The sequence below is a fragment of the Hyperoodon ampullatus genome (assembly GCF_949752795.1).
Source record: "Hyperoodon ampullatus genome assembly, chromosome: 13".
Lineage (NCBI taxonomy): Eukaryota > Metazoa > Chordata > Mammalia > Artiodactyla > Ziphiidae > Hyperoodon > Hyperoodon ampullatus.
Window position 1 is genome coordinate 41,527,236 of NC_136926.1, and position 25,723 is coordinate 41,552,958.

The 25,723-nt window shown below is 38.3% G+C and overlaps 2 protein-coding genes across 2 annotated transcripts in view; one reads left to right on the forward strand and one right to left on the reverse strand.

Annotated features, from left to right (window-relative positions):
- The window catches only part of OSBPL1A (oxysterol binding protein like 1A), a 207,031-nt gene that overhangs the window by 153,478 nt on the left and 27,830 nt on the right, over positions 1-25,723 (reverse strand). Inside the window, exons 5-11 of the mRNA XM_079718170.1 lie at positions 22,794-22,905; positions 17,698-17,783; positions 15,796-15,940; positions 4,497-4,558; positions 4,350-4,394; positions 3,427-3,500; positions 3,250-3,313 (exon numbers count right to left, since the gene is read on the reverse strand). Of these exons, the coding sequence (XP_079574296.1) occupies positions 3,250-3,313; positions 3,427-3,500; positions 4,350-4,394; positions 4,497-4,558; positions 15,796-15,940; positions 17,698-17,783; positions 22,794-22,905 (588 nt within the window). The remainder of the gene's footprint in view (positions 1-3,249; positions 3,314-3,426; positions 3,501-4,349; positions 4,395-4,496; positions 4,559-15,795; positions 15,941-17,697; positions 17,784-22,793; positions 22,906-25,723) is intronic.
- Positions 13,264-13,699, forward strand: LOC307061870 (large ribosomal subunit protein eL31-like). Its single transcript, XM_079717242.1, has one exon. It carries the CDS (start codon positions 13,272-13,274, stop codon positions 13,644-13,646), a length of 375 nt encoding a protein of 124 aa, XP_079573368.1. The 5' UTR covers positions 13,264-13,271; the 3' UTR covers positions 13,647-13,699.

Here is a 25,723-nt window from a genome sequence, read left to right on the forward strand (position 1 = left end):
CTATCAATACAACTAATCATATTAACAGAATGAGTAAAACCATATGATCATTTCAATAACATGGAAAATAGCATTTAAAAAAATTCAACAGATTTTCATAATGAGGGATCTCAGTAAACTAGGAAAGGAAAAGAACTTACTCAATCAGATTAAGGGCTTCATATGTTCAAGCCCTAATCCCCAATGAAACTACATTTGGAGATAGGGCTTTTATAAGAGGTAATTAAGGTAAAAATGAGATCATATGGGTGGAACTCTAATCCAGTATGACTGCTGTCCTTACAAGGAGAGGAAGAGAAAGCAGGGATGCCTGCACACAGAGAAAAAGTCATGTGAGGACAAAGCAAGGAGGCCGCCACCTGCAAGCCAAGGAGAAAGGTCTCAGGAAAAACCGATGCCTCAGTGTCAGAGCTAAAACTATAAAACTCTTGTAAGAAAACTTGGGAAGAAAGCTTCATGGCATTGGAACTTGGCAGTGGTTTCCTGGATGTGATACCAACAGCGCAAGTGACAAAAGAAAAAACATAAACTGGACTATATAAAAAATAAAAACTTCTATGCATCAATGGACATTATCAGCAGAGTGAAAAGACAACCCATGAAACTGGAGACAATATGTACAAATCACGTATCTGATAAGGGGTTAATATCCAGAATATACAAAGAACTCCTACAAGTCAACACCAACAAGGAAAGAAAAAAAAAACTGATTAAAAAATGGGCAAGGGCTTCCCTGGTGGCGCAGTGGTTGAGAGTCCGTCTGCCGATGCAGGGGACACGGGTTTGTGCCCTGGTCCGGGAAGATCCCACATGCCATGGAGCGGTTGGGCCCGGGCGCCATGGCCGCTGAGCTCGCACCTCAGAGCCTGTGCTCTGCAACGGGAGAGGCCACAGCAGTGAGAGGCCCGCGTACCACCAAAAAAAAAAAAAAAAAAAATGGGCAAGAGATTTAAACAGACATTTCTCCAAAAACAACATACAAATGGTCAATAAGTACATGAAAAAATGGTCAACATCACTAGTCATCAGGGAAATGGAAATCAAACTACAATTAGATACTACCTCATACTTACTAGAATGGCAAACAAACAAACAAAACCCACAGAAAAAAAAAGTGTTGTGGTGAGGATGTGGAGAAATTGGAGCACTATTGGTATGAATGTAAAATGGCGCAGATGTTATGGAAGTTCCTTAAAAAATTAAAAATAGAACTACCATATGACCCAACAATTCCACATCTAGGTATATATCCAGAAGAAATGAAAGCAGGATCTTGGTGAGACATTTTCACTCCCGTGTTTATAGCAGCATTATTCACAGTAACCAAAAGGTGGAAGCAACTCAAAACATCCATTGATAGAGGAATGGATAAAGAAAATGTGGTCTATGCATAACAATGGAATATTATTCAGCCTTAAAAAAAAGAAACCCTGTCACACGTTATAACATGGATGAACCTTGAGGACATTATGCTAAGTGAAATAAGCCAGACAAATACTGTACAATACCACTCATGTGAGGTATCTAAAATAGTCAAAAGCATAGAAACAGAAAGTAGAATGGTGGTTGCCAGGTGGCAGGGTACTGGAAATAGAGAGGCGCTATTCAACGGGTATCGAGTTTCAGTTCTGCAAGATGAAAAAGTTCTAGAGACCTACTGTACAACAAAGTGAATAGAGTTAATGCTACTGAATTTAAAAATGGTTAAGATGGTAAGTTTTATGTTATGTGTATTTTACCACAATTAAACAAAATTTATAGGTGTAAACACCTGTATTAGAAAAGTCTCAAATCAATAACCTAAGCTTCTACCTTAAGAGTCTAGAAAGTGAACAGAGCCTGCCTCATAGTAGTCACTGAATGCCTGCTACCTTGTATCAATATGGATTCATAAATGTAGCCTCTAAGTAGACACTTATACAAGAAGCAAAATTTATAAAACAAGGTGAAGCATAACACAGCAGAAGCTATCAATTCTAAAGAAGTTAAAAACCGGGAAATTTTAAAAGGGTGAGGGAGCAACTTGTTTAATTTTTTGTTTTAAGATAGACGAACCTTAGTGTTAAATAAATGAATCAAAAGCTGGAACAGAAGAGAATGGCCGGGACTGCACTAACAGAAGAAACGAGGAGATTAGACGGCTAAGACTAGAGAGCGGTTCCCTGGCCCTCTGGTCTAATGTGAAGGGAGGAAGGGGAGTGAGGACACTAAGGGACCAGCATGTGTAAGGAGGCCTGAGTGCAGGGGCAGGTGACTGAGCCTGTGACGGCCCAAGGGCGATGCTGCTGGTCCTCCGGGAGTTCACACGGAAAGGCAGGGGCTGTGCTCTAAAGAGGGGGTGCACTGCCGTGGCATGTTGACAACCCTAAAGAACTTGAAGCAGCAAGCAAAAAAGCATGTCTAGGCTCCAGTCTTAGACTAATCTCAAAGGAGGAAAAATTCTTTCTCCTGGCTGGTAAAAGCAAAACAGACAGAACTGAATATGGAGAACCTAAAAATCCCAATTTTGATATAGGCTTTAAATTTTACCCCCAGAAAAATTTCCATTTTCCAGATTTACCCATGTACAAATACACGCACACCTACACATATATATGTAGATATGTATATGCATACATTATGTGTGAATATATACACATACATTATGTGTGAATATATACACATACATACGTATATACATACACATACAAAATGGTAAATGTTTTTGGAACAGGCATCTCTTATTCCACAATGTGTAGAGATTTTTTTTAACTTGATTATATTTTTTAAATGGAATTCCACAACTTTACTTGTTCTCAAATAAAAACATATACAGTCACCCCTCGGTATCTGTGGGGGGATTGGTTCCAGGACACCTGAAGGATACCGAAATCCATGGATGCACAAGGCCCTTATATAAAATGGCACAGTATTTGCATACAACCTATGCACATCCTCCTCCTTACTTTAAATCATCTTTAGATTACTTATAATACTTAATACAATGTAAATGCTATGTAAATAGTTGCTGGTGCACGGTAAATTCAAATTTTGCTTTTTGGAACTTTCTGGAATTCCTTTTCCTATATAGTTTTGATCCACAGTTGGTTGAATTAGCAGATGCAGAACTTGCAGATACGGAGGGCCAACTCAACCGCACAAGTGCTTTCTACCTCAAGATTTTACAAGGCAGCTTATACCAATGATTTAGAGCAATCACTTGCAGGACTGATTTCACAGTTTAAGCAAAAGATGCATGTGTCATCCTACCGTGCATACTGCTTGAGTTAGATGTTTGCATCCCTGGCGATAAATATTATGGACTGCATCGGGCCTTCAAAATAAATATAAATTATCAAGGCAAAAGGAAAAGAGATTAGTGAAAACTTTTAATCGTTCAAAATTTAGATGCTGAAATTCAACAAGTATTAGGATCAAAATACTTACTGTTTCCTATACCATGAGAGGACTCCATGTTCTAACACTACCCAGAATAATCTCCAGCCAAAAAATCTTGAACTCTAAGGGAAAAACAACAAAGATTTTTCCAAGTTGATACATCTAGATTCAAATACTTGACTGATAAAAAGTAATTAATATATGACAGTTCTATCTGAGCCTTTCATCCGGACAGTACCACTCCACACTCAAAAAGGAACAAACATGAACTGAGGAACTGGGTGCAGAAATGAACACATACTACTACAGGGTGACAGGAACAGAAGAAATGCCATATCGGTAAGAACAACAATGAACACAGTTTATAGTTCTGACAATACTGCACAAGGATATTTATAGGAAACATATCAGTTGTGGGCTTCAAAGACAATTTCCTCAAAGGCCTGAATGAGTTTCTAAAAAAAGAGAATTATCCTAAATTTTATACAATATAAACATACATGTACATAAATACACAGAAGGAGCAGCTGCAAATGCAGAAGAAACTATATGCTCCCAAATAGTTAATTCTAGAAAATAACTGAACTCCAAAAAGCAAAGAAACTTTAGAACCAGAAAGATTTTATATATGTGCTCTGTGACAATTCAAATATTAAATTCCTCCTGAGTCCTCCCTGGATCAATGTTCATAACAAAGATGATACTGTAACCCTATGCTTAAGTAAGAAAAAAAAAATTCCTCCACTCTTCTCTGTACAAACCTGGCCACCTAAAAGTGTTAGACCAACAGTTAACTGCTACAATCACTGGATGCCTAATAAAGTCCAGCAGTATAAAAATGGTTTACATGATAAGATTGAATAATTATTAAATCACATATACTTCAGAAAATAATGAAAACGAGTTTTAACAAGAGAGCACCTGAGAATCTTTTTTTCCAGTTTTATAATTAAAAAACCATCCCAACCTACCTTCCAGAGAGGGCCTTCATATCGTTTCAATGCTTTGTAGATGACCTATCGGAAAAACATGTTTTCATTAAAAACGCAACTATGTATTTCAAGAATTCAAAATTTTTTTCTACATTATATAAATGTAATCCATTACCACATACATACCTTATTACCAACAAGAACGTGTTTCATTTCAGCACCCTGGGCAAGATCAAGAGGTTTCTGATCTGTGTAAAATACAAGGAAAAAAGCCATCAAAAGCTTAATTCTACTATAAAATTGATGCTTGTATTGTAGCACATAATATTCTTCCATTATTCCATCAACCACACCCCAAATCACCAACCTGAAGCTGCCATCTCAATTCTTTACAGCATCCTTTTCAGTAACTATTAAGCCAGCAAATCAAACTAAACTTTGAACACTCTGTACAGGTTTTGTGATCTTTCCAGCTTTCTTGCCTTAAGTCACTGTATCAGTTTCCTATGTCTGTTGTAACAAATTACAACATACTTACTGGTTTAAAACAATACAAATTATTCTCTTACAGTCTGGGAGGTCAGAAATCTACAGTCAGTTTCACTGGGCTAATAATCAAGGTGTTGGCAGGGCTGCCTTCCTCTGGAGGCTCTTAAGGAGAACCTGTTCCCTTGGCTTTTCCAGAGGTCCCCTACATCCCCTTGATTTGTGGTCCCTCCCTCCATCTTCAAAGTGCATCATTCCAACCTCTGCTTCCATGCTTACATTTTTCTCCCTCAATATTCTGATCCTCCTGCCTCCTCCCCCAAAAGGAAGGACCCTTGTGATTACACTGGGCCCACCTAGAGAATTCAAGATTATCTCGGTATCTCAAGATACTTAACTAATCACATCATTGGGGGAGTATTATTCAGCCACCACAGCTGCTCTTAAACTACCTCACTGGAGAACAGGTAGCAGAGACAACTCACAGAGTAAAGGTGTGATGGTCCACAATTGAGGACAAAAGGAAAAAGTGGTAACTGAGAATGAAACCAGCAAGGTATCACGGTAACTTTCTCAAGCCTACACATGCAAGCACTCTACGTTTTTCCAAACAACAAAAACGCAATTTGTTTGTAAGTTATTTACTGAGTTCTGAAGTGAGCAGCACACTATATGAAGGATGAAAACTAAAAAAATAATCATCTCATAACCTCAAAGAGCTTCTAATTACTAGAGAAACAAAAGCTACACATAAAAATTTAAAACAAAAAACCCAGCCCTTTCATGATAACATATCAGACTGGAACTCTGGAACTCTATTTATGCAGTAAGGTGATAACATTCTATCAAATAACCTTTTTAAAAATACCAAACACCTGGTACATGTTGGACAATTTCTTGTAAAACTATCTCCTAATGAGAGCCTATTATGTGCCAATAAATATTTTAGGTACTGGGGATTCAGTAGTGAACATGACTAAAAAAATTGGGTGGGGGGATGCGTAGAAAAAGGGAAAGACACAACTTAATAAAAAAAGGATATAGCAAATAAACCATGGTATGCCAACATTTTAAAGTGAATGTTCTGAGAGAATGACTGGGATACCACTTTAGATTGGAGACTGGGGGACTGATCGAGGAAATCCTCTCTCTGAGGGAGGGATGTTTAAGCTGAAAGGAAGGATCCAGCCTTGTGAGAATATAGGGGAAGGGAACTGCAAGCAGAGGGAACAGCTGATGCAAAGGCCCTGAGGTAGCAACAATTAGGTAGGTAAGAGAGAAAGGCAAAGGAAGAAAGAAGCCACATCATACAAGGCCTCTGTGGGTCAGACCTTTGTGAACCAGTACAAGGAGTTTGGGTTTTACTCTAAATACGATGGAAAGCCACTGAAAGGTTTTAGGCATGATCTGACTTATGCTTCAAACCCTGTCAAAGTGTTAAAAGAACTTAATCAGAACATCTGGGGAAATGTGAACTTTGGCTGTTTGATGATTTTGAGAAATTATAAAATTATTAATAGGATAATGCCATTGTGGCTATTTCTTTAAATAGCTCTACTGAGAGAGAATTCACACACCATACAATTTACTCATGTAAAGTGTACAATTCAGTGATTTTTAGAATATTCACAGAGTTGTGCAACTATCACATGGTTATGGTGTTTTTTTTTAAAAGAAGACCTTATACAAATGTACTTAAATATTTATAGCCAAAATAAGATGACATCGGGAGAGTTGCCATTATTGACAATTCCTGAAAGAGGGTGAGGAGTACATCAATTATACTATTCTATTTATTAAGCTTTGATAATTTCAGTAATAAAAAGTAAAAAAAAAAAAATCACTGCAGCTACTGTATGGAAAAACCCTGTAAATGTGGGCAAGAGAAAAGAAGGGATACAAGTTACACAGCAATAGCAAAGGTCCAGGTGAAAGATACTGGTGATATACAAACACCTCATGCAGCTCAATATCAAAAAACAAACAACCCAATCAAAAAATGTGAAGAAGACCTAAACAGACATTTATCCAAAGAAGACATACAAATGGCCAAGAGGCACATGAAAAGATGCTCAACATCACTAATTACTAGAGAAATACAAATCAAAACTACAATGAGGTATTATCTCACACCACTCAGAGTAGCCATCACCAAATAATCTACAAACAATAAATGCTGGAGAGGGTGTGGAGAAAAGGAAACCCTCCTACACTGTTGGTGGGAATGTAAATTGGTAGAGCCACTATGGAGGACAGTATGGATGTTCCTTAAAAAACTAAAAAGAGGGCTTCCCTGGTGGCGCAGTGGTTGAGAGTCCACCTGCCGATGCAGGGGACACGGGTTCATGCCCCGGTCCAGGAAGATCCCACATGCCGTGGAGCGGCTGGGCCCGTGAGCCATGGCCGCCGAGCCTGCGCGTCCGGAGCCTGTGCTCCGCAATGGGAGAGGCCACAACACTGAAAGGCCCGCGTACTGGAAAAAAAAAAAAAATTAAAACATCCTTGTTTAAAAAGACTAGGAAAATTCAGTCATAAAAAAATATAGAAATTATTATTGTCCTTATCACTGAAGGTTTGTGGGTGTGGAGCGGATTATATTACATCCACATGAAATACTATGCAGAAGGTGAGCCATGAAGACTATGCTTCCTGTAACGATATGGAAAACTGTTGATGTTTAATAAAGAGCAGGATTTTAATATGTCAACTCTATTTACAAGCCATAAACTAAAAGGAATAGTAGATACTTTCTTAGGTGCTTGCCGGCCCATACTCCTTCACCATTCTCTGAGCATCCTCTGCCCTTTTCACAACCCCCAGGGGAAGGCCCTAGCAGCCATGCTTGTATGGCACACGGATCTTTATTGAGGCATGCAGGATCTTTCATGGTGATGCGTGGGCTTCTCTCTAGCTGTGGCATGCAGGTTTTCTCTTCTCTAGTTGTGGTGCACAGGCTCCAGGGTGTGTGGGCTCTGTAGCTGTGGCACGCGGGTTCTAGGGCGCATGGGCTCTGTAGTTTGCAGCATGTGGGCTCTCTAGTTGAGGCGCATGAGCTCAGTAGTTGTGGCACGTGGGCTTAGTTGCCCCGCGGCACGTGGGATCTTAGCTCCCTGACCAGGGATCAAACCCAAGTCCCCTCCATTGTAAGGCAGATTCTTTACCGCTGGACCACCAGGGAAGTCCCTGCTCACACTCTTGAGTTGGTATCTATTATTTAAAACTTAAAAAAAATCTAATCCACAACAGAACAACAACTAAAAACTAAATCTTTGGATGTTTGGGTATAGGTGATTGTACTTTTTTGGTGCTTTCACTTTCCTCACTTTGGCCATAAAAAAAAAAAAAAAGCATTTGTTTTGCAATTTTAAAAAAATGCTCTAAAATAGGTATGAAAATAGATTCAAAGGGTATATAATATGCCAAAGTACCAGAGATTGTATTGGAGTAATTTATGTTTTTTTCTGTATTTTTAAAACTTCCTAAAATGCAGATACTATTACTCTTATGATTTAAAAAATTACACTTTCAGAAAGCACTGACTTTTATCAAGAACACTATAACCTCTTCAACACAAATGTTGAACCTTCCAGATATCTGTACCCACCTTCCATTACTTTTAGAAGTTTACCCCTCAATGTTTTTTTTTTTTTTTTTTTTTTTTAAATTTTTATTTATTTATTTATGGCTGCGTTGGGTCTTCGTTTCTATGCGAGGGCTTTCTCTAGTTGTGGCAAGTGGGGGCCACTCCTCATCGCGGTGCGCGGGCCTCTCACTATCGCGGCCTCTCTTTTGTGGAGCACAGGCTCCAGACGCGCAGGCTCAGTAATTGTGGCTCACGGGGCCAGCTGCTCCGTGGCATGTGGGATCTTCCCAGGCCAGGGCTCGAACCCGTGTGTCCTGCATTGGCAGGCGGACTCTCAACCACTGCGCCACCAAGGAAGCCCCTACCCCTCAATGTTAAATCATTCTGTAAACTGCTACTAACTTTCAAAGGTAATCATGATTCTTTTTTACGATTTTAAATAGAGCTGAAATAAACATCACAGTACATACTCCTTGCATTTATGTAAATGCATTTTTTTCATGTAAAGGAATTTTAATTTAGGTTTTATACCTCCATGCAGAGCCTTTAGTCATGTGTTTTTTGCCATGTGTATATCTTTGAAGAAGTGCCTGAACCTTTTTAGAATTGGGTTGTCTATCTTCCTATTAGTTATATGGGTTCTGTATATATCCTATATACAGGTGCACTCTTGTACATGTTTTGCCAATATTTCCTCCCATAAAATAGCCTGCATTTTCATAACAGTGCTTATTGAAGAGAAAAACTTTCTAATTCTGACAAAGTCCAATTTATCAATATTTTATCACTCATCCTTTGTGTCATATTTAAGAAATCTTTGCAAAACCCAAGGTAACTAAGATTTTCTCCTGTATTTTCTTCTAGAGTTTTATGGTTTTAACTCTTATGTTCATTTCTGTGACCCATCTAGATCTAATTTTTACAGATGTTCCTTGTTTTGAATATAGCAATCCAACTTTTTCAGTGTCATCTGTTGACAATTTTATCCTTTCCTCACTGGTTGCCTTTGACACCTTTGACAAAAATCAATTGTGTGTAAATATATTTATATATTTCTGGACTCTCTCCTGTTCCATAGACCTATATATCTATCCTTACCACAGTGACTAGGCTAAGGAATACCTAGATAGTAAATAACAGTAACATTTCTGGGTGTGTCTGTGAGGGTGTTTCTGGGTGAGATTAGCATTTGAATCAGTAGACTGAGTAAAGATCTGACCTCACCAATGTGGGAAGCATCATCCAATCCACTGAGGGGGTGAACAGAACAAAAAGGCAGAGAAAGGACAAATTCTCTCTCTTCTTGAGCTGGGAAATCCACCTCTTTCTGCCCTCGAACATTGGATCTCCTGGTTCTCTGGCCTCTGACTGCCCCCCTCCCCAGGGATCAGGCCTTTGGATTCAGTCTGAATTATACCATGGGATATAATTATTCTCTCTCTCTCTCTCTCTCTCTCTCTCTCTCTCTCTCTCTCTCTCTCTCTATATATATATATATATATATATATATATATATATATATAAAATTGGTTCTGTTTCTCTAGAGAACCCTGACTGTAACTACAAGGTAGCCTAAGTCCTCCAACTTTCTTCTTTTCCAAAGTTGTTTTGGGTATACTAGGTCTTTTCCATTTCCAAATAAAATCTGTAATCAATTTGTCATTTTCTACAAAAAGGCCTGCTGGAACTTTGACTGGGATTGCACTGAATTGCTAGATCTACTTGGGGAAAACTGACAACACTGTCAAGTCTTCTGATCCCTGAAAGTTGTACCCTTCCCCATACAGATATTCTTAAATTTCTCTCACCAATGTTCAATGTGTACAAGTCTTGCACATATTTTTTATCAAGTTTATTCCCAAGTGTTTCATGAAATTTTAATGCCATTATAAATAATATGCTTTTTCATTTTCTACTTCTGACTAGTATACAGAAATAGAATTGATTTTTGTATGTTGAACTAGCTCACTAATTAGTTCTACCAGGTTGTAAATTTCTTAGAATTTTTTTACCTGGATGATCAGAAGAATAAGAATTCTTTTTCAGTCTGAATGTCTTCTATTTCTTTTTCTTGCTTTATTGCACTGGCTAGGTCTGCCAATACAATGATAACAGGGTGGAGAAAGGGAGGTAAATCAGGTCCCTATAACTCCATTATGGCCAAAAGCAGAAGCCTCTCCTGATGTTTGAAGTTTGTATTGCACATATAGGTCTTTAAACTACCTGGAATTTAGTATCCAATATGAAATGGGTACCTAAAGTTACCTGTTACTATATGGACAGCTAATTACTAGATTCTTTCCTCATCCACCTATCACACCACTTTTGTCATCTACTAAGTTCCCATGTGCACATGTTTTAATTTCTAAACTGTTCACCTACCCTGAATGAATACCAATTCAAGATCTTGCTTAGTGATTTTATACATTCCATGACTTTAAGTAACTCTACAGTATACACTAATGATTCCCAAATTTGTATCTCCACCCAGACCTCGCCCCTAAAATCGAACTTCTACTTCCAACTCTATTATTTGGATTGTATAATAGTATTTCAAATTCTTAATGTCTTAAAAACCAAGCCCCTAATTCTCAGCAACTGCTAACCAGCCCCTCCTGCAGTCTTCTCCTTCTCATAAATTGGAAATTCTATTCTTTCAGGTCCTCAGTTCAAACACTGGAAAGTCATCCTTGACTCCTTTCTTTCATACCTCACATCCAAGCCATCAGAAAATCCTAACCACTCTACCTTCAAAATATGTTAAAAAAAAAAATCCAACCACTTACTACCACTTTTATTGCCACTATCCTGATCCAAGCCAATATTACCTCTCACCCCCTGATTATCCCAACAGCCTCTCAACAGCTATCCTCCCTGCCCTCCTATGGTCTAGTCTCCTCACGGCAACCAGAGGGATCATTTTTCGTAACATAGGTCAGATCGCATCACTGCTCCATTCTAAACCCTCCTGCATCTTCCCATCTCTCAGAGTAAAAGCCAAAATTCTTACAATAACTTGAAAGGCCTTTCATGATCCAGTTCCCACTGCCTCTCTAACCCCCTCCTCCAACCACTCTCCTTCTCTCACTCTGCTCTGGACATCCTGGCCTCCTTGCTTTTCCTGACACATCACGCACACTCTCACCTGTTTCCTCTGCCTAGAACCAAGCTTGTCTCCTAGATATTGACATGGCTTGCCCCCTCACTTCAAGTTTTAATTGCCATCCTAACAGAGAAGCTTTTCCTGCCACCCTATACAAAGGAGGAGCCCTCTATACATGCAACACACTCCAGATCCCATTTCCCTGCCTTTTCCCCCCTCAGAGCACTTATCACATATGACATATTAAATACCTGCTTTTCTATTTGCATTTTATCGGCCTTACCTTATTAGGATGTAGGCTCCATGAAAGCAGGAACTTGCCTGTTTTTTTTTTCTCCACTGTTCTAGGTCCCTAGTCCCTGGAGTAGTATCTGGCACATAAGCACTCAAATATTTGTTGAAGAAATGAATACTTTACTTACCAGAGATTCATAATTGGTCCTTTTATCCAGCAAGGGCAAGCCCTCACTGCTTCTCTCCCCCTTTAAAATTCTCTGCCTTCGACTTTTCTGTATAAATTTAGAATCAGCTAGTCAAGTTCTATGAAAACCTTTTGAGGATTCTGGCTGGGACTGCTTTGAATTATAAATTAATTTGAGGAGAACTGTTAGCTTTTCAATGTTGAGGTCTTTCTCCACCAAAAACATGGAGGGTTCTCCATTTTTTAGGTCTTCTTTTACATCCTTCAGCTGTGTTTATAATTGCCTCCATTAAAAAAACTAAAAATCGTTTCTCAAATATGTTCCTACTTTTTTTGCTATTCCCCAAAACATTAACCTTTTTAAAAATTACATTTCTAACTGTCACAATGAAATCAAGCTCTTTTTCTACTGCCTTGGTCTTCCTTAACTTCAAACATACTTAAATTCCCCGTGCCTAAAAAATCTTCCACTTGGCCATGGAGCTATCCTCTGTTCTTACATATTGCAAAGAAGCAGGTAAGTAATGCTGCCTCAGCTTCCTCATTGCCTACTCAGTCCTTAGCCCCTAACCTAGCCTTCACTCAACTACCCAGTGAAAACTGCTCTTTCAGAAAGGACCACTGGGCACTGTCACTGAATTCCACAGCCTTTTCTCAGTGTTTAGCTTCTTCAGCCTAAGATGCTCGTAACACCAATAACATCCTACCCCTTTAGCTCTGCATTTACTCTCTTCCTTTGGCTTCCATGGAACTGGCATTTCCCTCATGTCTCCTGAGTGCTTCCCCTTCTGCATCCCCCAATTTCTCTTATAACTTATTCCAGGAAGAACCTATGTCTACCTCAGGGATACAGGGAAAGCCTCTCTGGGGAAGCCGAGTTTGAGCTAATTCTTAAGGTGAGACTAGAGTTTACCAGATGGACAAGAAGGAAAAGGGCATTCCTGGCAGAGACAGCATAAGCAGAGTGAGGACAGCATGGTTAACTAGAGAGCCTCCAACAGCTCAGTACGTCTAGCGCCGCAATGTCCAACACGGTGGACACTAACCACACATGTGGTCATTCAGTACTTGAAATGCATCTAGTTCAAGCTGAGATGTGCTGTGAAGTGTAAAACACACACCAGATTTCAAAGACTTGGTACCAAAAGAGGAATGTAAAACATCATTGATAATTTTTGTTTCACCAATTACATGTTGACATGGTATTCTGGATATACTGCTTTAAATAAAATACATTATTAAAATTAATTTCATGTTTCTTTTTACTTTTAATATGTGGGTCCCATTGTATCTCTACAGAACAGTGCCAGTCTAGGGCGTAAGGGCCAAGTCAAAATAAGAGAGGAAGGTTAACCCCGGCTGGGCAAGATGGCTCCCGCAAAGAAGGGCGGCGAGAAGAAGGGCCGGTCCGCCATCAACGAGGTGGTGACCAGAGAATACACCATCAACATTCACAAGCGCATCCATGGAGTGGGTTTCAAGAAGCGTGCCCCTCGGGCACTCAAAGAAATCCGGAAATTTGCCATGAAGGAGATGGGAACTCCAGATGTACGCATTGACACCAGGCTCGACAAAGCTGTCTGGGCCAAAGGAATAAGGAATGTCCCATACCGTATCCATGTGCGGTTGTCCAGAAAACGGAATGAAGATGAAGATTCACCAAACAAGCTCTATACGTTGGTTACCTATGTACCTGTCACCACTTTCAAAAATCTACAGACAGTTAATGTGGATGAGAACTAACTGCTGATTGTCCAATAAAGTTACAGAGCTGCCAAAAAATAAAAATAAAAAAAAAAAAATAAGAGAGGAGAAGCATGAGATTCTATAGTAAATTTTCTTTCTCCTTTTACACCCGATGATGTTACTGAAGTTCAGGTCCTAATTACCTCTCACCTAAGACCATTTCAACGGCCCTACTGGTCCCTCCCTACAGTCTTGGGCCGGTCACAACCTATCCTAGATATTGTAACCATATTAATCTTTTTAAAGCACCTCATCCCTCCACTCCTCAGAGCCTCCCTGACCTTAAAATTAAGGGGCAAAACAGTCTGGCATTTTGAGGCTCGCCACGACAGAAGCTAATCTGCAGTTACAGGATTCCCCAGTATTGCTCCCCTTCATACCCTTGGATGTGTCAAACTGCAGATGTTGCCTCAACTTGACTTACATTTTTCACCTTTTACTACCTTTGCTCATAATCTTCCCTCTGCCTACAACACCCTTTCCCAAAATTCAGCTTACCAATATCTTACTAGATAATAATAGTATTGTTTTATTTAAAAGGAAAAAAAACATATTGGGGGGCCTTTTGTTAGAGATACAAACTGAAGTATTTAGAGATGAATTTTTTTTTTTATCTTACTAGGACTCCAGGGTCTGTACAAAAGATGTATTCCTTCAGGAAGCTATTTCTAATCGCCCCAAACCTTCAACAAACATGCAACTCGTAGAAGATATCAAATGCTACACATTACTCTAGGTGCTGGGTAAACTAGACAGTAAAATGTCAGCCCTCCCCTTAGGAGCTCAGTCTCACGGGAGACAGCTACATAAGTCAACAACTGCCACGGAGAACAACTGAAGCTATAAAGAGGTCAACACAGGGTCCTATGGGAACACAGACAAGTTCTAATCCAGGCTGATGGTTGGCAGAGGGAAGCATCCTAAAATGGGATGCAGAGGGCTTCCCTGGTGGCGCAGTGGTTGAGAGTCCGCCTGCCGATGCAGGGGACACGGGTTCGTGGCCCGGTCCGGGAAGATCCCATATGCCGCGGAGTGGCTGGGCCCGTGAGCCATGGCCGCTGAGCCTGCGCGTCCGGAGCCTGTGCTCCACAACGGGAGAGGCCACAACAGTGAGAGGCCCGCGTACCGCCAAAAAAAAAAAAAAAAAAAGGGATGCAGAAAAGCCCTAATGAGCTGTTCCTCCACTGATGACCCAAAACACCTTTTACAGCTTCCCTTATGGTTATCCAATTCCGTCTTTGATGCTTCGTGCACGTACACTCTATCCTCATTATTTGTGAATTCCACATCTGCAAACTCGCCAATTGTTAAAATGTACTTTAATCTCAAAGTCAATACTCATGGCAATTTTTCGGTCATTCACAGACACATCCAGATGGGCAGAAACCTTGGGTCTTCTGATGTACATATTCCCTGAAGTGGAAACGCTGGTGCTCTGCCTTCTTGTCTCAGCTCTCGTACTGTGAACAAGTGTCCTCGTCACGGTCTACCTAGTGCCACATTTTTCGCTTTTTGTTTCTGGTGATTTCACTGTTGAAACTGGCCCCCAAGCACAGGGTTGAAGTGCTGTCTAGTGCTCCTAAGTGCAAGAAGCCTGTGATGTGCCTTCTGAACAGAGTATGTGTTACACGAGCTTAGTCCAGGCATGAGTTATAGTGCTCTTGGCAGTGAGCTCAGTGTTAATAAGTCAATAACGTACACTGAATAAGCTGTTTTTAAACAGAAGCACGCATAAAACAAGGCTACGTGTTGATCAGTGGATGAAAATGCTGTGACCAAAGGCTCACAGTAACTTAACTCTGTATTTCCCTTATAAGCAATGGTTCAGTATCCACTAATTCAGAGGTCACAGCAACGTTATAGAACATAACTACCACAAATAACAAGAGTCAACTGTACTTTTCTTTCCCTTGAGGGTGGAAATCAGATCTTAGGCATCATTAGTGCCTCATATGAAATAGGCATTATTAAACATTTAGGTCTTAACTGAGAAGCAAATTAATAAATTTTTTCTTTTGTGTAAATGCCCTGACTTCAAAATTAAACAGGGACCACACAGTTTAACAAAGGCTGGGTACTAAAACAAAACACTGCATTTCTTTACAGCTTCAAAATGACCAACAATGGCTTTCACCAACATGCTTACCATTTTTGTTCTTCAGATTAGGGTCTGCTCCACTTTTTAGAAGCTTTACGGCACATTGTTTATGAGCCCGGTAAGCAGCACAATGCAAGGGTGTATTTCCTAACTGATCCGAACAGTTAACAGCAGGAGGATTCGGCCTGTTGAGCTGACAATTGAAGAAATACAATGCAGATTACATACCAAAGACAGACTTTCTTCCATGAAACCCACGATGGTACAGTATAACTGAAAATTTAGGCGGACCCTCATGCTCCAGAGCCTGATGAGTAGCAGGGCTCCTTAGCATCTCAACTGTCAGTGGCTTCTTGCTCACAAAATCAGCCAACCCACGTCACTCCCCATGCTGTCCTCAAGCTGCCATGGAATCTCAGGTCCCACGCTACCCTGACAACAGACACCACGCACTACACCAGGGCCACCCCACTCACCCCTGGACACTGGGATTCCACTAAGATTCTTTCGCCCCTACCAGTCTTGCAATTCACACTTGTGACAGCAAAATTACAAACTGGTCTATCACAGGCAGTCATTCAGAAGCGTTAAAACCGTAAATGTTAAACATGTAAATGTTAAAGGTCTACTAAATTTGTTGTTCTCAGCTGACTCCTTTAAAAAGTTCTTTTTAAAGGAGTCTCCATTTCACAAAGTTTAAAATATGTTTTAGGCACTATACTTGGAAACCAGTGAGGCCTTTTCAAACGAGCTGAAGTAACTTAAAGGCAAATGGCCGTGCTTCAGTCTTGAATTTAGACCACATTCAAAGTTTTGTGTTTAATGAGACTATTTTCAGGAAATGGAACCTGGAAAGTAGGTCTCCTAAGAAGAAAAAAATGAAATGGGTAAGTTTTCAGTCTGTTCTAACATGATATAAATATTTCAAAAATATTGTCCCTTGTTTGTATGTTATTTTCTAGAAGTATAGCATACCTTTCAGAAATAATTGTTCATCAAAATTAGAGAAAGGTATTCCTTTATAGGATCCTATATATTATATGCCAATTTTAAATTGGATTAATCATGAAGAAAAAAAAACTATCCTTACATTAAATGTTTACCATGAAAACTAAATTCTTAACCATTAGGTTTTCAAGTACAAGTGGGTAGTAAATCAGAAATTCAGAGAAAACCGTAATCATTTAAAATATATCCTGGGCTTCCCTGGTGGCGCAGTGGTTGAGAGTCCGCCTGCTGATGCAGGGGACACGGGTTCGTGCCCTGGTCCAGGAAGATCCCACATGCCGCGGAGCGGCTGGGCCCGTGAGCCATGGCCGCTGAGCCTGCGCGTCCGGAGCCTGTGCTCCGCAACGGGAGAGGCCACAACAGTGAGAGGCCCACGAAACGCAAAAAAAAAAAATAAAAATAAATAAAATAAAATAAAATATATCCTGATTAAACTATTACCATGCTGTGTTTTCAGATATTTAAAGACTTTTGTTCTATTATTATGATCTCGAGTATTCTGGTCCCACAATTTGACTACGTTATGAACTCAACATTAAGTAAAAAATTTCCTCAGCTTTTCTAAGCAAATTGTCTGAATTAGGCACAAGAATAATTTTGTGAAAATTGATGTTTAAGTAGCAGTTACCCCTTTTTATATATCTTGAAGGTATTCGCTTATCTGTTTCTAACTGGGGCAGTCACTTAATGTTTTCAATAATCTTTTACCTGGAGAGTGAAATACCTATGTTTCTAGGGAAAAACTGTACTCCTTTGATTATGCGAAATGCTGATTTAAATGGGCCTCCTGCAGTAAAACCTGTCAATAAGGAACTATCCCAAATTCAGTACCTATTTACTGTTCCATCTTTTTAAAAAAATATCTTAATAAACTTCACACCTTTCTGGAAAAAAAAAATTCCCTGCAGAGTAAAGAAATAATACATTTGTCTTTGTTTTTACCAGAGCTGTGAGTTCTGCTGTTCTGCCTTCTCTAGCTGCTGCTAAAAGTAATTCTTCAAGCTTTCTTTGTTGAGTCCTTTCTACAGCTGCAAAAGGAAAAGTACATATTATTCTACTTCTAGTCTGGATCCTATTAGCAAATTTATCACAAAGATGCATAGAGAATAAAGTGATCATGATAAGAAAAGACACAATGTTTTGAATTGTAATTCAAATGTTGTTAGACTTTACTGTTATTCTCACTGCCTTTATTTCAGACTACAGAGTTCAACTTCCCTCAGGTTCAGATGAATTTTTGTTTTCAATTCAGAGGTCCTTAAGTACATTACTCACTACAACACCCAACACAAGGAATTATGAATTATGAATTACTTTTGCATACTGAAATACTATTACATATGTGCCTTGGAAAGGTAGGTAAGTGGGGAGAGGTGCTCATACCTTCCAGAACCTTAGAATGCAAAAAGTAATAATAAGAAATAGCGTTGGTAGGAAGACATACAAACCATATAAATATATTTAGGTTTATATATACTTACATACTTCTACATAAGAATATTTTATTTCTTTAACAAATACTCTAGCACTTACTACGTGCCAAATACCTTTCAAAACACTTAAACAATATTAATGCATTAAATCCTCATAACTACTCTTTGAAGTGTTACTACTTTCACAATTTTATAGATGAAGAAACTGAGGCAGCAAGAGGTCAAGGAACTTAACCTAAGCCACACAGCCAGGATGTGGAGGAGCTGGGACTGGACCTTCGGCAGGTGGGTTCCAGAGTCCATGCTTTTACCGTTACTCTGTGCTGCTTGTACTTGCAGGGAATGAGAGCAGTCTGATTTAAGGGACTAGAATATGTAATAAGGTCTCATTTCTGCTATGTTTGAGTTCTGTTTTGGCTTACAGAAAAGAAACAATTTCATAGAAAGGCTTAATAATAATCCCCCTTAAAATATGTGTACAATGTCCTGTGCAAAGGCTGCAAGGGAGGAACTATAAAAGGTTTCCTAGGTCTCCCCGAGAAATAATGAACATTTATTAATAGTTAGTAATTACTATGTGCTAACAGTTGTTCGAGACACTACACATGCCCTTGCATTTCAACTACAGGAAACACATAGCTTGAATACAGGAATAGCTGGAACCAGTTTAACTTTGTCTTAAGAACGGAGTAACATTACTAATATACCATCATCTTCTTTTCTCACGTTTTTATTTCCACACCCACTCCCTCCCTCTCCACTTTGGAAGAAGGCTGCCATGCCTCCACACATGCTCCCAACACTGCTTTCTTTTGCTGGGATTCATGCTCTTCAGTCTTTCCTCTAAGGCCACTGGACTGTGAGCTTTGGAGAACAGTCACGTCCCCACCCTTCCCTACACACCTGTACTACTGCACGTATTACCTGGAGCTGTTAATTTATCCCTGCAGTCATTCTCGAAGTCAGGTACCTGTTCTTACTCTTCTGTGTATCCTAGGCATTTATGACAGTATCTGGCACAATGCATATTTAGCCAATAAGTATTCACTGAATAATCAAACAATGTTTAATAATGTTCGTTTTAGACTTTAAGGGTGGTAAATGTTTCTCTCTAGATTGTCTAGGCTCATAAATGAAGGAAAACTGGATTTGGAGTTGAAAACCCTGCTTGTGTTCCTGTCCTGTGTTCCTTCTGGACACTGAAAGAAGACTGCTGATCCAGCCAATAAAAACAAATATTCCAATTTGCGGACTCAAGGCTTCTAGAGTGCCCGTAATGTTCTGTTCCTTGACATGGGTGCTGTTTACATGGATGTGTTCCCCTTGTGAAAACAGCAAGCTGTGCATTAATAATGTGTACTTTTATCCATATACTTTATACCTTAATAAATGTTTTTTAAAGCAAATACTCCATCCCCAAAATAATGTCCTATAAATTTTATTTTTATTTTTTAATACTTATTTATCTATCTATTTATTTATTTATTTTGGCTGTATCTATCTATTTATCTAACTATCTATTTACTTTGGCTGCCCTGGGTCTTAGTTGCGGCACTCAGGATATTTGTTGAGGCATGAGAACTCTTAGTTGCAGCATGCATGTGGGATCTAGTTCCCTGACCTGGGATCAAATCTGGGCCCCCTGCATTGAGAGTGCAGAGTTTTACCCACTGGACCACCAGGGAAGTCCCTGTCCTATAAATTTTAAATTTGATATGACTATAAACTAACTCTTTGTCTTTCTTTTCAATCAGAATCCAGAGTTAGTAGGGATCAGAGAGATCATGAAGCCTAACTCCATCCTGACAAGACACTTACATACTTGCCCAGCGTAGGTTAAATAGCAGTACACTTCAAATGCAGGTGAGAACCTACCAAATGTACTTCATTAACAACAGAAAATCACCCTTTTGCAATCTCTATAGTAAAGAGTGACTCAGGCAAGAATTATCAACAAATGCTAAAATCACTGATTTAAAGTGATTTTATCCTGATTTCAGGATATTTACATGGTCTCAGTTTTTCTCCCCAAGGATTATCTATTAATTACAAAAGGGGGAAGGTAGCTTAACAGTGGACCACGGAGTGATCAGAGATAATTTCACCAGTAATGGAACAGAATGACATCATGTACCTCCTAATATGCACTGGTATAAGGCATAAAACCTTATCCTATGCCAAATACAACCTATGGCAAAATGTATATCCTGAATCTAATTATATGAGACAAGAAAAGCCCAAATTGAGGGTTATTCTACAACAGTGATATTATGATAATGATGTTAAATCTCATGAAATTGATCATTATATTGTGATTATATAAGGAAATATCCTTGTTCTTAGGAGATACATACTGAAGTACTTAGGGCTAAAGTATCATTATGTCTGCAAATTATTCCCTAATAGCGCAGCAAAAAAAAAAAAAGTAAAAGTAAATAAATAACATTAAATAATATATAAAAAGGTAAACCAGATGTGGCAAAATGTTAATGACTGGTGACTAAGTGCAGATATACAAGTGTTTGTTGTACTATTCTTGAAACTTTCCCATATAGGTTGGATATTTCTCAAAATAAAAAAAAGTCAAACGATATGTAGAAGAAGGTACACTAGTCCTCTCTAGTGCCTGACAAGTAGTAATCTACCCTCTCCCAAACACTTCTAATCATGGGAAACTCACTACACCTTTCAAGGCAACCCAAGCCATTATTATAATACACTGGACCCAAAGATAAACTCCCCGGTATGCCATCAAGTGGATCATCAACTGGTCCTGGCCAGCCTCAAATAAGAATACCCCTTTTCCAATATAACAGTTCTTGAGATACTCAAACATGACTCTGTTGTGTCTACTGATATCTGTCTTTCTGGGGTGAAACATTTCCTGTCTCTACTTGCATTATCCTACGATTGGGTTTCTGGTCTACCTGTGGTCTTGGTGGGTTGTGGATGTACTCCCTGCAGTCTGATCCATTTAATGCACTATCCACAAATGATATCACACCTGGCTAAGGTGATCTCATCAGAGCAAAATCTCTCAATTTCTACTTCTGTTACCCCAGCTAGGACCATACTGTAGCTGATGAATCGTTAAGTGCCCACCAAGTCAACTAAGCCCTTGTCCTCAGCACAGTTGGGTTTTGGCGGCTGTGAGGGTGGGTACTTAGAGCATGTCTTTACAGCCAGCCCCATTAAATGTCAACTTGTCAGGTGAACCCAACATCCCAGTCTGTCGGGAGAACGTCAGTTCTGGGTTCTCATCTTATTACAAGTAAAATAATAGAACAGGATCAAAGACAGTACCTAATCCTCCCAATTAGATCATAATTTATTAAAGGGCAGGGATCACATATAATACGATCAATCTCCTCAAAATCATATAATACTGAGCCTTACAGAAGATGTTATGTGTTGACTCGTTTATTGAAAATGAGAGGGTTCATTTTAAATGCAAGAGCGAGTAGAGACGTTGATCTAAAGGGGTCTGACAAGCAGACATTATCTTGTAACTAAAGAAACAAGGGAGATTTTAGGTTTCAAGGCCAACTGGAAAGTAATAAAAAGCAAGACCGTGCTTCGTACATAGATAAAAATACTAATGACAAATAAATCAACACCCTTGAAGTACAAAATTATCTTGCCCTTCTCTGAACTGCAAAGGAAAGAAACAAAGGATGTGTGTGAAACTGCAACTCTAATTCAATACCTTTATTCATAAAGTAGTAATTAAGAAATATTCTCTTCTCAGGGACTTCCCTGATGGTCCAGTGGTTAAGAATCTGCCTTCCAATGCAGGGGATACAGGTTCAATCCCTGGTCGGGGGAACTAAGATCCCACATGCCGCGGGGCAACTAAGCTCACGCGCTCTAGAGCCCACGTGCCACAACTAGAGAGAAGCCCATGTGCCGCAATGAAGACCCAATGCAGCCAAATAAATAAATTAATTTTAAAAAATGTAATCTTCTCTTCTCTACTATAGAAATACTATCAAAAAATCATTACAGCCAAAGCCCTGGATATTTGGAGGATAATCCTAACAAATGAACGCTTCCCAATGTAAGCATCAAAGTATTTTTCTTTTAAACTATTTTTAGAGAAATCCCTAATATGTCTTCTTAAAGGTAGTTCAATCTTTGAAGTTCATCTAACAATGAAGCTGATCCATGAAGAATTTACTGTTGGCTGCTGTACTACAATGAAGCCCTCAGGGTAATGGAGCCGGTCAGAGCTATCTTCCCCAATATCAAATGACTCCCAGTAGCTACACCTCTTATAGCTTCCCTGTCTTGCGCTTCTGTATTCCTTCATTATCATGCTTCTGCAGCCTTTCAGCCGTACTCACCTCATGTCTCTAATTTCCACTTTTAATTTTGTTGGAGATTTTATTTTTAAAACTTGCCATAATCTTATATAAAGAATTTAAAAGCTCTGCGGAAACTCTCATATAGTTTTATGTCTAATCAGTGACTTGAAAATTACATTATCTTTAGACCACAGGCTTGGTGTCATCTATTTTGGCATCTCAGAAGCCATTTCTACTTCTATTCTGGACTGTGTCTATAACGAAAATAAATGCTGTTTAGATTAAGATCCATAATATTTACCTTCAAGCATGTTTCTGATTTCTTTGTCATGAGTGACTTCCTTTGCTGTCTGTCCATTCCCATTAACAACAGTAGTATGAGCATTATATTCTAATAGAAGCATTACCAACTCCTAAAAAAGCAGAGAAATTATAGACTTTATTATATTATAGCCCTTTTTCAAATTACTAATTACTACTGAGATTCTTCTACAGTAGAAAGAATGACTAGGTAGGAATCTTTATATCACTTCAGTTCTGTCTGCATTATTGTGGTTCCCTAGTACTCACTTAAATTGACTAAAACAGTTCAACTAACTGTAATAATGACTGATGACTGCCTAAACAGTTGCCAATCCACAATTAAACAGACAATTTCTATAACTGATTTTTAAAGTAAATTATCTGGTTATTTTACCAAGTTGATTCATGCAGTCAAAACTAAATATGAGTTAACAAAGCCATTATTTAAATTAGTTATTTAAATTAGATAATTAAAGCAGATAATACATTCATTTAACATTATTCCTCCAAGAAATGTTGAAAAAAATAATTTCCTCTACAGACTTAGATTTTTTAAAAATTAATTATGATGTTTATAATAAATAAGACATTATTTTCTGAAGTGATATAGACTGACAGGATACAACACTACCAAAGGGATGCTTTATAATGAAGCAAATGATCTCCTGAAGTCAATATTCAACAATGGAGCATAAGCTACATCATTCATATTTACTCTAAGTGGTTAACAGCTCTTTTAGGAATTTTTGTAGTAAAAAGTGTTTAAATACATATCTAAACACAGACAGGAAGAAAACAAAATACTCATTGTCCTAGTCACTCCATGACCACTACAAACATTTTGGAGGGTTTCTTTCTGATCATTTTTCCCTTGCATAAGTTTGAGATTTTTTTTAACATAATTTTATTTATGACATAATTGCTTAAGTTATACTCCTTTTGCCTAATACATCATTTTCCAGGACATTATAGTGTCTATAAACATACTTTTCACTGAATATTATTCTATAGAATGTACTACCACATTTTACAAATAGAAAAACTGCTAAGAAGTCTAATATTTTAATAAAGTAAATTCTTATAAAATATCTTAGCATTTCCTATCATTTTAAAGGTAACATTTTGGAAGAAGTGTTTTCATAGTTTATGTAAAGAGTTCATATTAGTAAAGAAAGTAGAACAACCCACAGAATGATAGAAAGTATATCTGATAAGGAAATTGTATCCAGAATATATAAAGAACAAACTTTACAATTCAACAATAAAAAGACAACCCAGTTGAAAAATGGTCAAAGATAAAAATGAGCAATCAGAAAAGAAAATTAAGAAAAACAATTCCATTTACAATGGCATCAAAAAGAATAAAAGGCTTAAGAATAAACTTAACCATGGAGGTGAAAGACTTGTACACTAAAACTATGAAATATAGCTCAAAGAAATTAAAAGATATAAATAAGTGGGAAGACATCTAATGATCATGAATGGGAAGACTTAATATCGTTGAGATGCGAACACTACCCAAAGCCATCTACAGATTCAATGCAATCCCTAGCAAATCCCAATGATGTTTTTTCCAGAAACAGAAAATCCTATCATAAAATTCACATGGAATCTCTAGAGATCCCAAATAGATAAAACAGTAATGAAAAAGAACAAAGTTGGAGATCTCACACTTCCAGATTTCAAAACTTACCTCAAAGCTAATCAAAGTAATCAGAACAGTGCAATAATGACATAAAGATAGACATATAGACCAATGGAATAGAAAAGAGAGCCCAGAAATAAACTCTCACATATTTGTTCAAATGATTTTCAACAAGGGTGCCAAGATCATTTGAAGGGGAAAGGACAGTCTCTTCAACAAATGGTGCTGGGAAAACTGGATATTCACATGCAAACAAATAAAGTTGGACCTGTAACACCACATACCAAAATTAACTCTGTTAGGATGAAAGACCTAATAGAAAACCTAAAACAATAAAAATCTTAGAAGAAAACATAAGAGAAAAGCTTCATGACATTAGATTTAGCAGTCATTTCTTGGAATATGACACCAAAAGCATAGGCTAAAAAAAAAAGAAAGAAACTGGACTACATCAAAATTAAAAACTCTGTACAACAAAGCACTATCAGGAGAGTGAAAAGGCAATCCAGAGTGGGAAAAAATATTTGCAGATCGGGTATCTGATCTAGGATTTATATCCAGAATATGTAAATAACTCCCAAAGCTCAAAAAACAACACCACCACCACCAAACTATCCGATTTTAAAAATGGGCAAAGAATCTGAAAAGGCTACATACTGTATGTATGTGACATACATGTGGAACTATGTGACATTCTGGAAAAGGCAAAACTATGGAGAAAGTAGAAAGATCAGTAGTTGCCAGGGATTTGGGTGGGAGGAAGGATGAACAGATGGAGCACAAAGTATTTTTAGGGCAGTGAAAATACTCTATACGATATTATAATGATAGACACATATCATTAAACATTTTGTCCAAACCCAAAGAACATACAACAACAAGAGTGAATGCTAAAGTAAACTATGGACTTTGGGTGCTTATGATGTGTCAATGTACGTTCATCACTTGCTTTAAAAAAAAAAAAAAAAAGAACCACTCTGGTGGAGCATGTTGATAATGGGAGAGACCATGCATGTGTGGAGGCAGGGCATACATGGGAAATCTGTATCTTCCCCTCAATCTTGCTGTGAACCTGAAACTACACTACAAATTTGTCTTTCAAATAAAAAAAAATTTAAATAAATGGGCAAAGGATTCAATAGACACTTTTCCAAAGAAAAATGGCCAATAAGCCTATGAACAGATGTTCAACATCACTAGTCATTATGGAAATGCAAATCAAAACCAAATGAGATACCATTTCACAACCCTTAGGATGCCTAAAATGAAGAAGACTGACAATA